The sequence below is a fragment of the Conger conger genome, chromosome 14, assembly GCF_963514075.1.
Source record: "Conger conger chromosome 14, fConCon1.1, whole genome shotgun sequence".
In the NCBI taxonomy this organism is placed as follows: Eukaryota; Metazoa; Chordata; class Actinopteri; order Anguilliformes; family Congridae; genus Conger; species Conger conger.
Window position 1 is genome coordinate 16,638,067 of NC_083773.1, and position 18,257 is coordinate 16,656,323.

General features: G+C 41.5%; 2 protein-coding genes across 4 annotated transcripts in view; both read left to right on the forward strand.

Annotated features, from left to right (window-relative positions):
* Positions 1-4,306: 4,306 nt before the first annotated feature.
* Positions 4,307-9,032, forward strand: tamm41 (TAM41 mitochondrial translocator assembly and maintenance homolog). The gene is made up of 8 exons (XM_061219926.1): positions 4,307-4,819; positions 5,045-5,227; positions 5,314-5,406; positions 5,907-6,057; positions 6,903-7,048; positions 7,660-7,825; positions 8,459-8,521; positions 8,883-9,032. Exons 1-8 carry the CDS (start codon positions 4,682-4,684, stop codon positions 8,960-8,962), a joined length of 1,020 nt encoding a protein of 339 aa, XP_061075910.1. The 5' UTR covers positions 4,307-4,681; the 3' UTR covers positions 8,963-9,032.
* Positions 9,033-9,951: 919 nt separating this feature from the next.
* Positions 9,952-18,257, forward strand: part of vgll4b (vestigial-like family member 4b) — a 39,725-nt gene continuing 31,419 nt past the window's right edge. The window contains exons 1-2 of one of the 3 annotated variants that reach the window (XM_061219424.1): positions 9,952-10,174; positions 11,234-11,310. In XM_061219424.1, the coding sequence (XP_061075408.1) occupies positions 11,247-11,310 (64 nt within the window). In that variant the 5' untranslated portion in view covers positions 9,952-10,174; positions 11,234-11,246. The remainder of the gene's footprint in view (positions 10,175-11,233; positions 11,311-18,257) is intronic. The other 2 variants (XM_061219425.1, XM_061219427.1) reach the window with 2 other exon arrangements.

Sequence of the window (18,257 nt, forward strand, 5' to 3'; positions counted from 1 at the left end):
TTTCACCATCCTGCATGGAGCATCTGGATAATCTACATGCATTTACTGTACGCAGTGTGACTCCAGGGAATACAACTGACACATGGAGTAGCATTATAAGATGTGCACACTATTCCTCCTGAATGTAACAATCCACCATGCAGCTCGTTTAATCGATGTGCAAGTTATGCGTTTCATGGCTATTGCCCCATTCTCTTCAACCACTATTTTAGGATATTTCGCTCTATTTCTTCAGCCACGTTAATCTCTGATCAATCAGCTGTACACGTAGCACATTTCACTGCTTAGAAGTCCCCCATGGATTACACTGAAGCCTGAATTAATAACAATCCTCCACATGAATAATTGACTTTATCAATATTAATGTGTGAAAATCGCAATTATGAATGTTTTTTTAACTACGTCTCTGCCTTATACAAATTTTCATGCAGACAATGTTTCATTTTAAATTTATCACTAGATTTTCATGTGTTTTCTTGAAAGAATTATGTATTTCAAGTTGCCTTGTCATGTGACATCAGGGGGAAAGAACTCTTATTTTACTGTTCAATTAAGCGGTCAGGTACAGCAAACTGTGAGTAGTGCCAATCTCTCTGGTCAGTTCTAGGTTGTGGCATGCCCTGCCAACCTTTAACTTGGTTGATTGCATAATATCACAATCTAGCACTACATCAAGTACTAAATCTACCACGACACACAGTACATATTTTTAGCAAACACTATACATTTTACATGAGTTTGCGTCCAAATATACTAGTGGAGAATGTGTTCATGTAATCAAAATTTAAAAAAATGAGAAAACATAAGAAATCCAGTGGACTGAAATAAATGATGCCTTTATTTTTCACAGTCAAACTACCCTGAGAATAGTGCTTACTGAACACAAAGATGTGGATGAACATCAAAGTGTTCTGTTTCTCTCTGCATATTTGCTTCAGCAAAATATTACCGACATTACAAAAATTACAGACTACTGAATAATTTCAGTTACAGATTTGAATTTCATTTATCTCACAGTGGGAACCTTGAGTATTGATTATTTTGGAAATCTCTGAATTGCAGGTCATTTGAGTGTCAGTGTCAGAAGCACAGGTTAAAGGTTTTGCTGTAGAATTCTGGCATATTTATGACGAGCCCAAGTTACAATCTATTTCACAAATATTTTAAAACAATCCATCCATTCCATCCATTATCCTAAGCAGGGTCGCAGAGGGGCTGGAGCCTATCCCAGCATACATTGGGCGAAAGGCAGGAATACACCCTGGACAGGTCGCCAGTCCATCACAGGGCACACACACCATTCACTCACACTCATACCTATGGGCAATTTAGACTCTCCAATCAGCCTATCCTGAATGTCTTTGGACTGTGGGAGGAAACCGGAGTACCCAGAGGAAACCCACGCAGACACGGGGAGAACATTCAAACTCCGCACAGAGAGGCCCCGGTCGACGGGAAATCGAACCCAGGACCTCCTTGTCTGTGAGGCGGCAGTGCTACCCACTGCACCATCCGTACCGCCAATTTTTTTAAAACAATGTTATAGTTAAATCTGCACATGCATGTCTCCTGATTTATGTGTGTATTTTACAGTCCAATATTTGTCAGCATTTCCTTTCATGGCCTTACCCCTGACTGCACAGTGCTCCCCTACCCTCCTCTGCCATACATACCTGTGCTACTTCCATCAATCAATCAATTGCTTTTATTGCCAAACAGCAAGCTGGTGGAATTTGCTCCAGTACAGTTGGAGAGCTCATATTTATGACATGACATTACCTATACACTAGACTCACATGACAAATATACAGGCAGACAGAATACAGGGCAAATCGAGCAGAAACGGTAGAATGCTGTTAGTTATTTATCTATGGGGCGGCCTGTAGCGTAGTGGTTAAGGTACATGACTGGGACATGCAAGGTTGGTGGTTCTAATCCTGGTGTAGCCACTATATGATCCGCAGAGCCGTTGGGCCCTTGAGCAAGGCCCTTACCCTGCATTGCTCCAGGGGAGGATTATCTCCTGCTTAGTCTAATCAACTGTACGTCGCTCTGGATAAGAGCATCTGCCAAATGCCAATAATGTAATGTAATCATAAACACACAAATAACATAAGCTGTGATTTAACCAATGCAGCTCACAGTCAATCAATCAATTTTTATTTGTATAGCGCTTTTAACAAAGGGGCTTTGTCACAAAGCAGCTTTACAGAGAACCGGACCCCACTAAGCTCCTCAACATTTTTTGTTGGCTATGCTTTCTTTAGGAAACGCTCTGGCAGTGTGCAATTACTTATTGAGGATTGTAAATTGAATAGGGCAATTAGAACAACATCTACCTTGTATTAGAATGAACCATGGCGGTAATATACTCCTAAAAAAGGTTTTCCCTAAAATATTAAATGTATCATAAAAACCAATGACATAAAATGCTGAGGAAAATTACAAACACAAGGATAATCTGCAATTTAATATCCTATTTCATTATGCAAATATGTATTTTGTTCAACGTGGTTCCTTGTTTCCAGTAAAAATGGCCATTAATGTCACAGCTCATATTTACTTCTATGAGTGGCCATTGTTTGAGCAGCTTAGAACAACAGCCTTACAAGTCAGCAAGGAACAGTCCTGTTAAATTTGGGGAGAAAATGGTATAGCGAAAAACACCAAGAGAGAGAGATTGGGAGAGAGACTGATTGAAAGATTATGAGAGAGACCGATAGAAAGATCGGGCGAAAGAGAGAGAGACTGAGGGAAAGATCAGATGAAAAAGAGAGAGGCCAAGGGAAAGATTGAGAGTGAGCGAGAGATTATGAGAGGGGCCATTTGTGTGGGTGTGCTTGCCATTGGACAAATTATTTCGTTTTCTCATGTGGCAAGATAGCAGCATCCTCTTGTGGTACTGTTGTTTATTTTCTTCCCTGGTTCCCTTAGGTTGCACCCAGTTACAGCTTTTCTATGGAGTATGGATACTAAGATGTATTCTATAAGAGTTATTCCAAACTTGCTTTAGGAAGCATCTGCCCATGAGGGAATCCATGCCCATGTTTACATTTCCTCATATTATGCATTGCTTCACACATTCATTAATGTAAATGCTCCATATTAGCATATTGTTGCAAAACAAAAAAGGTGTGGAATGACTGTTATTTATCATCTATATAACTTGCTCACACTGGTGCTGTCTATGGATGTATTGTTGGTACTAGAAGTAATTTCCTCTTTGGGGATTAATAAAGTTTATCTATCTCTTTTGCCATCATATATAAGTAAAACTGTAGCATGGACATGCTCCACCGGCATGATATGGAGCTGTAGCTCCTGTCCCAGCTCCAAACTTCAAGCGCTATATTTCCCCACTCCTCCTCCCTTCATCCATACTTCCTAGTCTCCTTTGTTTTTCTCCTGTGAGGAATTATGCCATGCAGCCGATGATGATCTGCAAAGCCCTCCATTTAAAATACTGTCTTGGATTAGGTTACTTTATTTTACGCCTGGCTGCCTCTGGATTCTTTATTCTTTCAGCAGTGCTGTAAAAGAGACATGTTGTGAAGCCCCAATTGCACCCAGACCACCCAGCATGTAGCACAAGCATTATCCAAGAGGAACTCAGGATGGAGTGAAATGTCTTTTGTAGCACACAGAGGGCAATTAAAAGTTACAGAATGCACTGAAATTTAGGATTAGGCAAGATACTGTTAACAGGCACCAAAGAAGAATAAAGGAATAGGCTACATTAGAGCAGTGCACACAAGTGGACAATGTTGGAACAAATAAGTGAAATTTATGGAAAGCAAAAAAGGAGTAGGTGGTTTACGCAAGCAAGCCATATCACTGTTCTCTACAAGTGCCGAATTTCACACTTCCTCGAAACAGCAGCTGGGATCGTGCTGTAATAATAATCTTAAAGGCAACTGCTTTTTTGGAAGAGAGAGAGAGAGAGAGAGAGAGAGAGAGAGAGAGAGAGAGAGAGAGAGAGAGAGAGAGAGAGAGAGAGAGAGAGCGGGGTTAAATAAACTGCATCACGTGCGTTTTCACCCGCAATATTAACTATTTTCACGTCTGGTTTATGCGAACACGCTTATGTATATTTGCATATTCGAGTGACATTTGAAACTGTTCATTTTCATCTTAACACTTGCAGTCTACTGCAATACCCTGCAGGCAGGCAGTACGACCACTATATGATTTACCATCACGTTAACATTATCAATGGGCTACACGCCATAACATTGCAATGTAATTTCTCAATATTGGATTATCCTCCGGGTCGCTAGGTGGCGTAGGTTCATAATCAAAGTCTAAATTAGTCTGCTCTTGTACTACAGAAATATGATGGTCACACCCACGGCTTGAATAATAGTAGGGAAATGCAGTACAGTACACTATCTATCTGTTAACTTCTTTACTCTGTTTCTGGTGTGCCCAAAAAATGTTAGGACTATTACCTAAAGCGAATGTTTATTTATTTTAGCTATATATCTTATCCTAACAACGTTGCAGTATGGCGATCTGAGAAGGGCAATACATTTGAGTGTTTCCTTCCAACTCGCTAACCTGAGCGTTCAGGCTTAGCTACAATTATTATGTGCAACATTCAACCAAACACGTGTCTTCGAGTTATCGGCTGTCTTTTAGTAGTTAGCTAGTCCGCTATTTAGTTGTGGGATGTGGCGTTGCGATGTCGCTCCCAGCCCTACAGAACACAAGTGTCTTTTACCGAAGAATTGTTTCACAATTTCCTCAGGACATTAGCCTCGCGTTTGCTTATGGATCTGGTGTTTTTAAACAATGTGGAACTACCCAAGGTCAAATGGGGGTAAGAAAGCGCTTATTAGCTTGCGATAAAACTGCTGTATGATATTGAAATCCCTGTTGTCAAAATAAATAGTTAACTTTAGGTGATACAAACTTGAAGGGGGATCTTAATGTGAGCCCATTCCTACTTTCTTGCATACGTTGTGTTGTCACAGTTATGTCTGAAAATACCCTCTGATAGTGAAGCTGCTATAAATAATAACAGTGCGTATATTTTTCCTTTCAGAAAAACATGGTGGACTTCGTGTTCGCTGTGGATGACCCAGTCACTTGGCACACAATGAATCTGTTGCAAAATCGGAAACATTACTCTTTCCTTAAGTACCTTGGGCCGAAACACATTGGCAGTATTCAGAATGATCGCGGAGCTGGAATTTACTACAACACTTTAGTTCCAAGCAATGGAAAGGTACAGTACATTACCAATTTAATTGTTTGTGTCGTGTCGATGAATAATTATGCAATAACTTAAACCCTTTTTATGTTACACCACAGGTGATTAAGTATGGTGTCATTAGCACAGATACCCTGATTAACGACTTATTGCACTGGAAGACCATGTATGTGGCCGGCAGACTTCACAAACCGGTAATGGACTATATAAATGTATATATTCTGGGGGTACAGCACACACCTTCTGTCTTGTCTTTACAATGCAGAAGCTTTGCACCATAGATATTTGATGCTGTTTATAATTGTGTTTTATCAGGTTGGACCCTGGCTGCCTGAGTCCATTCATAGCACTTTTTTGGAAGTAAAAATTGTGATGCTATTACAAAAAGTACCAAATGAGGGCACTGTTTATTTTTTGTTTAAGTGCCATTAAAGCTGATGCACTTTCACATGCCACTGATTATTTCTACTCTTACAAAGCTATGGCTGATTTATTACTATAATGGGTACATGTTTAGATGCTTCATAAGTTGACATGTTGAACATTAGATGTAAATACTCAGCATATTACAATTGTTTTCACTTCCTTTCAATGTTCAGTTCTTTAATTTGTAAAGAATGTTCATGTAGTCGTGATTTTATTCATGAAAAGATATTTGGTAAACTGAAGAATTTGTTCATGTGTTGTGTTGTAGGTAAAGATTCTGCTTCAGAATGAGGATGGGAAGCTTCGTGCTGCTCTTGTGGGCAACCTGAAAAGTGCAGTCACAGCTTCCTTCCTCATGCTTCCTGAGAGCTTCACTGAGGAAGACCTCTTCGTCCAAATCGCTGGCCTCTCCTACTCCGGTGACTACCTTTCTTGTGTGCTCACTCCCCATAAGCCATTCTGTTAGATGGTGTCTGTACTGAATCTGCTATATGTTGTGTATCCTACGCAAGGCTTACTAAATTAACCATTTCAACTTTTAAGACCACACAAGAAATATTTTAATATCACACCAATATATTGTTTTTGATTGATGCTCGGAAATGGGTATTTAGTATTGAGATTAAAATACTGTGCAAAAGTCTGGATGTGTTTGCCCTTAGTTTTGCCCCATATTTAGGAAATGGCTACACTGACGGTGATTTTAAAAAGGCCTACACACGTCATTTAATGAAATGCAAAATTTTCATTGTAACATTTTTTGAAAATTAATGTTTATGTCCAAACATTAATTTTCAAAAAATGTTACAATGAAAATTTTGCCATTTCCTACTGACCAACGAATGGAGAAAACAACACACCAAGACCAAATTTACTTACCATACCACCTTACCTGGCTATTCAAAGCCTACAGGCTAGCTTCATGGTTAACTGTCAAAATACATATACACATAGTTATAATTACATTGATGATGATGTACTACAAGTGGCCATTGTAGTAAGAGTCACCCTAAGCCAAAACAAGGCCATACGTTAGTTGTAACAAAATATTTAAAACGGGGAAGGCGGGGCGTGTTGGGGGGCATTGGATATTGAATGGAATGCAAAAATAAGATATCTGTTCAAACAAAATTCAAAAGTATTTTATTTTTTGCACCATTCTGTTTGATTTCTACAAATTCTTTTTTGTGATTCAGCAACCATGGTCTGATCGAGATTTGCACAGTTACTGCGATTGTGAAATGGCCTCCTGTCTTTGTTCCAGGTGATTTCAGGATGGTAATCGGTGAAGACAAATCTAAAGTTTTAAACATCGTCAAGGAGAACTTGCCACACTTCCGGATCCTGTACAGCCACATCCTGCAGGAATGCCCACAGGTGGTGTACAAGCCCCAGCAGGGAAAACTGGAGGTGAGACACTCAAGCCAGCATGCATGTCCTCCTCCCCCTTCCTCCAGCTGGTGAGAGTGAGAAAGGCCCGTCTCTGACAGTTATTGAACATGTACCGGGGGAGGGAGTCCTGGGTTGACGTGTAAGGAGAAAGCTGAAGCAGCTGGAATTGCAGTGGCAGTCTGCTCCTCCCCACCCTGATGGTGAGCTGTGATGTGATGGGTGCAGCTAACTGGCTGTATTCACAAGGTCTGACAAAGGGACAGCTGGAAGGGAGGTTCAGACACTCCTCTGTTGGGTCAGGATCAGATTTCAAATCTCCTGCTCCTGATCCGCCCCACCCGTCTTTTCTGAAGAGGGCTCCTCTAACTTGAGTAGCTCAGCTGCACGTCGATCTTATCCCCTCATTAAATTATCTTTTAATTATCAGCTTCATTCTTTAATGGCAGCTCCTCTTGAAGGGGGAAGTGGCTCTCCTTTCTGTCCATGTGTTTTAATGCCATGTCATACATTCAGCTGCAAGCACAAGCATCATTCACCTGTTGGGTGGTTCAGTCGAGGCTCTGTTCTTGGCTCTGCGACTGCAGAGAGAGCCTCATACAGGAGCTCATGGCCCATGCTCTCTGTTCCAGGTGGACAAAAGCCCCGAGGGGCAGTTCACCCAGCTGATGGCTCTCCCGCGGACGCTGCAGCAGCGGATCACCCGCCTGGTGGACCCGCCGGGGAAGAACCGGGACGTGGAGGAGATCCTGCTGCAGGTGGCCCAGGACCCGGACTGCGGGCTGGTGGTGCAGCAAGGTGAGACGTTCCCTCCGCACATCCTGGGCCTGCGGCCATGAGCTGTGCCTGGCTCACTCTGTACGTGTCTGTGCAAGACCTTCAGGTGTGAGCAGTTCATAAAGGCTTCGTATGAAACGGTGATTCAGTGCATCGTTGCGTAGCCGCTCACAGTTCTCGCAATGTTACAATTGCTGAATTACAGCTGAACTGCAGTTTTTTTTGTTTTTTTTCAGTGTGTAACTGAATATATGTTTGTTTTATCATTTAAAATGGAGAGATTTCAACTTCATATAGATGTTTACTTGAACAGTCAGTACTTACTTGACTGTCCTGTCCTGTCACACAAGAAACCGCACCCAGCATCTGTTGAGGAAATGACACTTAAACTACTGCGAGGAGTTGTGAAAACACCTGCAGTACAGGAAAGGGGTGTGAAATACTTGTTTTTTTATTTGCTTGCTTGACACATGAACATTGCATTGGGGCTAATCTTGTTATTGTAAGGTGATCCCTCATTTGGACAACCTCTAGACCACAGTGATGACATTATCACACCACTTTACAAAAAGGAAAGTAAGAAGCTGTACTACCTGCAATCACACTGAATGGTGTTCAGTGGTTTCATGCTTGTATTTATTTTTCCCCCTTCAGGAATATCATCAATAGTGAAGTCTTCAAGTATATCACAGAGTGTCAAAGGCATTGTCACTGCTGGTAAGAGACCTTTATACAGTGAATCTGTAAATGCATGTTTTTTGTCTGTTTTATGTTTAATGCACAGATAATGGTAAATAAAGAAAAGCATCACTTCAGATGTGTTACGCATACACTGGGAGTGATATTAGCATGATCTGGCTCTTTTGCTCATATCTGTTAAGTGCACCCTTGCATTATTATTCTCTTGCATTCTAAGTCACTCTGGATAAGTGTCTGCTGAATGAATGTTATATAATGAAATGTTTTAGGTTTTAAGTATTTACAGGACCGGCTTCTTTGATAACTATGTTGGGAAAAGCTATAATGGCAAAGGCCTATTGGGTAATATGTGAAATAAATGTTGTTTTGTTTCCTACAGGGCTGTTGAAAACGGTCTCATACAGCACGAAAAAGCTGTGGAAAATGTGGAAAGGCTGGAGGAGGAAGTCACTGTCATGATGCTTGAGTTACTCTGTCTGCTGTAATGAACTGCTGTATAAATATGCCATTAAATTCCCCCTTCACACCCTGTGTGTATGTTCTTGCAGTAAGGTTGCACTTGGATGTGCAAGGATCACTTGGATCTTTTTCTTTCTGAACATTTTAAGGCTAAACTGCATTTACAAAACTTTCCTAGGAATAAAAAAATATATTTTAAAAAATTGATTGTATACTTCATGCTTCCCAGAAAGTCCGGCAGCAAGGCATGTTTGGGAAAAAAATGTGTTGCTCCAAAAATATGAGTCACATTCCGGTGCTTTCCAATCCTCTTGAGAACTCAGCCACCAGAATTTGATTTCCTTCCATGAGAGGCAAAGAAAATCCCAAATCCAGGAAGTGCCTGGAATCATTCAAATGCAAACAGAAAATGTTAGGTGTAGGATTGCAATTGTATTGTAATGCTATTTTAACCTATGCTAATTTAGTTGAACCTAAGTCCTATTCATTATACATATTTATAATCATTATTGTTGTTGACATGATGCATGCCTAAATGGAATAATATATAAATTGAAACACAAGATTAAATGTTTAGTGTATGCAGGTGCAAATTACACTCAAAAAGGAGTAGGCAGTTCTGAATTTCACAAACCTAGTAGAGCATCGCTCTTCTAAGATATTACATTTTATTTAAATTAATCGATTTGTATTTGATAGGCTATTTTAAACCACAATTGTAGTTTACTGGATCCACCTGCAAATGAGAGTGCATCAGTTGAAAGATATGCGCTCTTGGATTAGACCATTACATGTAAAAAAAAATAATAAAAAAAATAAAAAAACGCAGAGGCCTCTTCAAGAGATTGCTGAACCATGCTTGTTCTAGTTTAACTACATGTAACTTCCTTATTTTCAAGTACCTGCAAAGGATGTGATGTCAGATGCTCATTAACATAATACATGCTGATCTCATTTCGTAGCCTAAACCAATGGGAATTCTTCACTTTCACCACCTGCTAGGAAGAGAATTCCATCATTCCTCACATTCTTCCTTTCCTGCTTGTTCACTGTGAGGTCCCAAGTCAGTAAAAGCGCCTAGCCATACTCTATACTCCGGGATACAGCCTGTGAATTCCTTTCTTCGTGGTTCGGGATTTCTCTGGACTTGCTCGCCAATCCTCAAGTCATCGGCAATATAAAAAGAAGAATCCACAGTGGCGCTACAAGGTGGTATGTAGCTAGCTAGTTAGCAAATTTAGCTACTATCCACATTACAACAGGCTTACAGAAACACGGTACACACTACAACTTCCAATGCAATGTACGCTTGTATAGTAACTTATGCAAACAAGCTAGAAAGCGGAGATCGCTAGAATCAGCGTAAACGTTGCCAAACTTGCACAAGAAAACGTAGTTCTAAATGAAAAGAAAAAAAGTAAACTTTTTAAGGGGTTTAGGACGATGGTTGGCAGTAACTTGCTGTGTACTAATCCACGAGTATAGTAAAGTTTACGGCAACCTGTGTACATAAAATACCGTAGGCGAAAAAGTTGTGAAATTATATGTTTTGTTGCTAGCATGGTAGATTGTGATTGTAGTCAAAGCACGCAACGCTTATCAGTTTGTTTAATGTGATATCCTTGAATGGTGTTGAAAACAGTAGGCTATAAATGATTATGTTCAAAGTTAGTTTACCACACTTGCCTGAAATTTCAGTTAACGACCATGTCCGAGTTGTCAATGGAGAACTATCTACTTGTGTTGCCAAGACGAATCCTGTTGGCTAACGTTATTTATCTATATTATTCGTTATGCACGTTTTTAGTATACATGACTAGTCGTTTAGTGCTGTAACATTCTCATTTCATTTAAACCACGTGAAAATATGTAGTGCCGATTAAAACTAATTTGCCTTCAGAAATGTAGTAGGATTGGTATCCCTGGAATGTTGAGTGTGGGAAGCGAAACGGCGAGAAACTGCGCTCTATTCCTTAAAAGCTTTACTTCATTCACTGTTTCCAAAACCTTTTCTGACACAGGACCCCCATTTTGTTTGAAGACAATTGATTGTATTTCGTATAGGATAAAATAAAGTACACAATATTAACCTTTTTTTAACGTCAGTTGCATTGCATGTGCTTGAGTAACTGAAGGGAGTTATCTTACGTCTGCGGATCACAGCTGTTTCTAGCTCTACTTCAGTTTTAAATCATAGAGAACACTATCTAATAGAACATAACCCTCCTCTGACTGGCAGCACTTAGTAAAATGTGATTTTACTTACTGCAGGGTCCTGCCAAGAATGGAAACACCTTTGGATGTTCTATCTAGAGCAGCTTCTTTAGTACACGCAGATGACGAGAAACGTAAGTTAACGCATCCGAGGTCATATCCATGGCCATCTGTCTCTTTCTCCGTCTCTCTGTGCTCCATGTGCTTGTGAGTGGAAATTGGAAGATAATATTTGTAGGAGTAACAGTAATACTTATTCCTATTCAGTAAACAACGTGTCTGCGTGCTTTAGCAAATATTGTGTGCTGACATTACAGTGAAATTCAGTTTTTCCGTTGTCAAGTGAACACGTGACTTTTTCAGGTTTGATTGCTGGGCATAATGAACAGAAGGCTTTACACGCTTTTGCATATTCCAGAATTGCTGGCTTCTTGTTTAACCAGAACATCAAACATATTTTGTCATAGTGTCCCATTATGGGCCGTTTAGTCTTGTAATTGCAAAATATGTCTCCTTGTGCGTTGCAAATTATTATGCACTATATTATATAGTTATGACAGTCTTTTGGGCAGCATTGAGTTAACTTTGTTTCAGTGTAGTTGTTATCAATCAAATGCGTTGTGTTGAATCTCAGTGTAAAACATGCTACTGCCCTGCGCATCAGAATTTCGTTGATGCATCCAGCCAAACTTCTACTGGGTTTTAACTCTTAAGGGCATGTGACCACCCTGTTTTCTGGAGCTGAAATCTTTGTGGGAGTGCTCTGATAAGTGTTTTTTCTGGAACCCTTCCCTTATAAGTATGTTCTGTAGGCCGCAAGTTAGTTCTGCAGGGTCCTGCTGGATGTTTCCCTTTGCATAGTGCATGTTCTCATTGAACTTCCTTCTCCTTCATACATCTTGGTGAAAGGACTGGGGAACCTTGATCTGTTTTTGTTTTGAGCAGCGCTGATGTCACTGTTGTGGTTGCACTGGACTCTTTGTTTCAAACACAATACCCCCCAACCTGTTTCCACAATGGTGGACCAGCATCACTCACCCTGAAGCTCCGCCTACTTGTTTGCATTTATGACAAACATTCAGAATGCCTGTGCCAGTGAACACACAGCAGGCACCCTGGCTCTTGGACCTCCTTCTTCAGCCTGATTTGCTGCTGAGCAGTCCACTGTGAACAGAGTCTTTCAAATCCGGTGGAGAGCTGCTTGAATGTAAAATCAAGGCCTAGGTTTCCTCTCAGCACAAGAAAAACTAGGGCTGTGGCAAAATGCTCATGTTGGATAGAGGTAGCCTGAACCAGTTACCCAGAAGTCCTTATATTCCACAGCCGACTGAAGCTGGGAAAAAACTGAGCTGGATGAATAATGGTTGAATTGGTCTCGGTCACTGCAGGGATGAGCTGGATCAGGTGGTACTGGGGTGGGATGAAAACCAATAAGCTACCAGCCCTCCAACCCTGAAAAGGAGCCCAATTAGATTAGCCTGTCTGAATGACTTCTTTCTTTTCCCTCTGGGTGTAAACTGCAGCAAGATATTATCCTCTTCTGTGATACTGACTTTAGCATTCCTTAGCACCCCCTTTTCAGCCAGTTCTATGCTTGAAGCTGTACTCTGTACAGCTTGGTCTATATAAGCCAGTCCTTGTTTGAAATTCTCACAAAAATCTAAATAGAACATATTACAGGACCTAGTTGTCAATGCGATGTAGAAATTGCACACCAGCAAGGGGAAGGTTAATTGGAAAACCTCGCCAGGCATCTGTTATTCTTTCAGTTCAGTCTTTGTTTTGGGCCTTCCAGTATGGCTGCTGCAGTGTAAACGTCAAACAGGTTGCTGAGGTATTGAAAGAGTATAGATTCCACCTCAGGAAAGATGATGCTGTTCTTCTGGCATACAGGTAACCGATGCCCAAAGCTGCCTGGGAGGGGAGGAGTGTCTGTCGCTTCACGCGGAAGCTCTTTTGTCCGTGTGGTCTAGCTCCCTTTTTTCTGGAGGTAGTTGCTTGTTGCTGCGGTATGGTTGTCTTTTGTGTTACACGTGTTTTTCTGTCACTTTTCTTCTTGTCTACTTTGATTGGAGCCCTGGTGGTGAGGTTTTCACACCCCAGATGGAGAGCATCGTTTCTCAGGTGTGTAGTGTTATAAGGGGGTAGGAGAGGAATGTCTCGAGGGTGAAGCATTTTTTTCTTGTTTGTGTTTTGCACCTGCAGGCACATTGCTAACCCCGTTCTCATTGAGGGGTTTTCTGCTCTCAGTCAGCGTAATCTGTTTGTCAATTTTATTTCATTTGCAAATCATGGGCTTAGAAAGTTAATTGGTAAACAAATTGAATTGGTTCACAGCAGTCCCCTTGATTCAAAGCGAAAGGTTGGAGAGAGACAGTGATTTTGAAAGGGGGGGAAGGGGAATATATGGGCAAATATATTAAAATGAGTGATCCTGGGATGTCTCCCACCCCACCCCACCCTCGCTGTGTACATTATATAATGCAAATACGGATTTAAATAGTGCTGTTTACTCCTGTGCTTTTGTTGAAAAGCTCTGTGCCTTTTGTTTGCCTTGGCCCTGAGCGTGCCATTGATGAAGCACATTTCAGAATGCTCCCGTTGTGATGAGAACATGTTGAGTCATGAACACCCACCCCAATGCATGGAGAAGAAGCAGAACTGCCCCTATTCTTCCCCAATAGACTGGACTTTCCATGGATATGTGCTGTGCTCTTCATTAACGGGATACAACATTCAATAGGGGGCTTCTCTTTTGTTCTCTGCCTTTCTTTTCAGCTGTGTGTGTGTGTGTGTGTGTGTGTGTGTGTGTGTGTGTGTGTGTTAGGGGGCACTGGCCATGAAGCTTTCTTCATTGTGTCTGTGTGGCTGTCTGTGTGTACACACACACGCACATGCATGTGCTCCCATGTCCTTTCATTGTGTTGCTTATCAGTGAATCTCAAGGTCCATGGGCTTTTCTAAGAAAAGCAACAATAAAGTGATGTCATTGTCAGCCAATCGCTGGAGTGGAAATCAAGTGTGGATGTGGGGCTGGATTGGCTACTATTATTATTAATAATAATATACTCAGAGAAATGAATACAGGGCAGTTTACTGGGAATTAAGTAGGTAAGTACAAACTACAGTTGAAAATATAAGTTGTTGAATCACAATCTCCACAACACTTCAGCTGACAAGGCCCACAGCTGCAAACACTGAGCTGGTTCTCTAGAGGTCAGGGGTCACTCTGGCACTGTGACACTGTTCCCCATGGGGCAAGGGGGCAAAGGTCAAAGTATGTAGGGAGGGGGCGAGCCAAGTGGATGGGGGCTTTCTTTGGCTGTGTTTTGTGTGGTATTGTTTATAGTGGGCTTCATTTGAGTGGTGTTTGGCACTCTAGGCTTCTGTTAAAAATTAATAACCCATCAGGGACAGCCTATTATCATGTTTAGATACTGCATGCATAGGTTCATTATTTTGAATTAGTTAAGCTGTCCCGGAAGACAAACTGATGTTACTACCATGCTAGAATGTTTGTTTGTTTATTTATTTATTTATTTAGTAAAATCCAAATGGAGGCTTATGCAGTTTTTGTTTTGATTTGGTTTTTCATAGAGAAGGCAAAATGGCTATCATATTGAACAGCCATCCAATAGGTTCTGAATGGGTTGCACCGCATCTCTATGACCTATTTTTTTTTCTACTTTCACTGAGGTCTTAAATCAGTCTGCAGGGAAGAACCGCCATATTTATGTCCCTCTTCTGAGGAGATTGAGCCCTTTAGTGCTGGCCCTGATATCTGTTTGACAGTGAAAGAGTCATGACAGTGAAACTTCTGTCCCGGTAACAAAAGCATCTTTTTCTGGTTTAAAGCTGTTCCAGAAACGATAAGCATATTAACCCTTCGACCCTCACTCAAGGAAGTGGCCAACACAAAATGTCTCCAGGCCAGAATAACTTAAATGCTGGCCTCCTCAAACATTAATGTCAAAGCTGCCTTTCTCTCCTGTTTCAGTCCTACAGAAATAGACAAAAAGAGAAATGGGCACTGTTGAACCCTCCCACTGTCTGCATTGTAAACTGAAATTTGATATGGGGCTGGGTTCAGTGTATGGTTACGCATTAAAGGCCTGTAGTATTTTTCCATGAACTGTAGAAATTCTGAATAAAGCTATTGCATTACAATGTGGTTTGAATGACAAAACAGTGGTGACTGATAAGTTTAATCTAATTACATTTTTAATACTCAGACCTGAGTCTGAACTGTATCTGTTTGTTTTAGATTTACACTTATCAGTTTTTCTATGTATATAATATAAGTGATAAAGACCTGAAGATAAAGACACAACAATTTTTTAAACCCACATATCTTGTTGTAGTTTTAAGTTATGGTCAACTATTATATGACCCAAAAGAAAGTAAAATCTCTTATGGAATGTTTAATCTATGCAAGTGTCCTGTAAGTAGGAAGGAATCTTATTGATTCTTCTATCTACCTGCATATGTGCACCTCTATGCAAAACATATCAGTTAACCCTTGGAATTGCAGTGTTGAAAGTAAAAAATGTTGCAAGCCCTTTTTATTCTGATATGTTCTAGTAGTGTTTTTGGATTTTTGGAATAGCGGACAGTTATCAAGCACACAATGTTCAGAAAAAAACCATAACTGCTAGTTTTGAAAAGTTTGTAACCTATATGTCAATAGTTAACTTTTTTTAAGCTGCACAGTAGTAGCCCTGCCATTTCTTGGTAACATATTAAACTGTCTTCTGAGCAAATTGCAATTTATTGTGCATTCTTCATGTCACAGTCTGTATTCCCTCAAATGGGGCAGATGTGTCTGGTATATGCGCTAACTTATGGACTGACATTCTAAACAAGCTCTCAGAACGAATGTTTGTTTGCTTTGGTAACTGCCCCATGCTTTTTTGCCTAAAATTCTCTCAGGTTTTCAGACACAGAATGATTCTGTGCTGAATGTCCACTCCCCAACAGAGGGACTTGCACATCTCACCCTGTAGTAGGGCACTGCTAGGGCACATATCACCCTCTAGTCCACATATTACCCTGTAGGGCACTGCAAGAGCACATATCACTATGTAGGGCACTACAAGGGCACTTATCACTATGTAGGGCACTGCAAGGGCACTTATCACTATGTAGGGCACCGGAAGGGCACATATCACTATGTAGGGCACTACAAGGGCACATATCACCCTGTAGGGCACTGCAAGAGCACACATCACTATGTAGGGCACTGCAAGGGCACATATCACTATGTAGGGCACTGCAAGGGCACATATCACTATGTAGGGCGCTGCAAGGGCACATATCACTATGCAGGGCGCTGCAAGGGCACATATCACTATGCAGGGCGCTGCAAGGGCACATATCACTATATAGGGCACTGCAAGGGCACATATCACTATGTAGGGCACTGCAAGGGCACATGTCACTATGTAGGGCACTGCAAGGGCACATGTCACTATGTAGGGCACTGCAAGGGCACATGTCACTATGTAGGGCACTGCAAGGGCACATATCACTATGTAGGGCACTGCAAGGGCACATATCACTATGTAGGGCACTGCAAGGGCACATCACTATGTAGGGCGCTGCAAGGGCACATATCACTATGTAGGGCACTGCAAGGGCACATATCACTATGCAGGGCGCTGCAAGGGCACATATCACTATGCAGGGCGCTGCAAGGGCACATATCACTATGCAGGGCGCTGCAAGGGCACATATCACTATGCAGGGCGCTGCAAGGGCACATATCACTATGCAGGGCGCTGCAAGGGCACATATCACTATGCAGGGCGCTGCAAGGGCACATATCACTATGCAGGGCGCTGCAAGGGCACATATCACTATGCAGGGCGCTGCAAGGGCACATATCACTGTGCAGGGCGCTGCAAGGGCACATATCACTGTGCAGGGCGCTGCAAGGGCACATATCACTATGCAGGGCGCTGCAAGGGCACATATCACTATGCAGGGCGCTGCAAGGGCACATATCACTATGCAGGGCGCTGCAAGGGCACATATCACTATGCAGGGCGCTGCAAGGGCACATATCACTATGCAGGGCGCTGCAAGGGCACATATCACTATGCAGGGCGCTGCAAGGGCACATATCACTATGTAGGGCGTTGCAAGGGCACATATCACTATGCAGGGCGCTGCAAGGGCACATATCACTATGTAGGGCACTGCTTAGTGTCCTGCAGTAAACTCCAAATGCACCCGTACAGTCAGGACAGACACCAAAATGACCCGTCTATACATTGGAGTGAATGATATCATGATCCTTTATGGCAGACCAAGTTCTTTTTTTTCCCCCTGGTTTAGTTTTTTTTTGCAGGCTGACGTTTTCTTGTTGACAGCTTGGTTAACCATCGGCTGAATTTCTCCAATGTGGTTTTGAATGTCTGCTAAAAGACAGAGGAGATGCACGGTACACAAAGCCCGCTTTAGCACCAAGTCTAACTCATTGTGGAGCCGAGGGCTTCAGCCAGCTGTACAGCTCTGCCCAAGGCTACGGCCCTCTGTCGCCAGATTTGAACATACCTATGCGCACTCTGTAAAAATACATAACATGGTGTTTAGGGTATGGTCTTGTGTCTTTGTGCTGTCAGAACATTTAAACCGTAATGGGAACAGGGAACTGCTATTAGCAGAGATCCTAATCACTGACTATGATGCGATTTATGATGTTATTTTTTTGCATAATTATTATTTGCATAATTTATTATTTGTATAATTAATGATATAATTTTTCAATTTAAATTTATTTATGTATTACCTATAACACTACTGTTAAACTCACTGTTTGCCCATTGCCAACCAGAAGCAGGCTCCCCCTCTGAGCTTGGTTCTGCTCAAGGTTTCTTCCTGTTAGTCAGGGAGTTTTTGCCACTGTCGCCCTTGGCTTGCTCTGAGGGGGTATCAGGCCTCTTTCTAAAGCTGCTTTGTGACAACCTTGTGTTGTAAAAAACGCTATACAAATACAATTGAATTGAATTGAATTTAGCAAAAGGAAACTGCAGTTCATAACTGCAGAGGTTATTCTTTACTTTCCCTTTTGGTGTTGCAG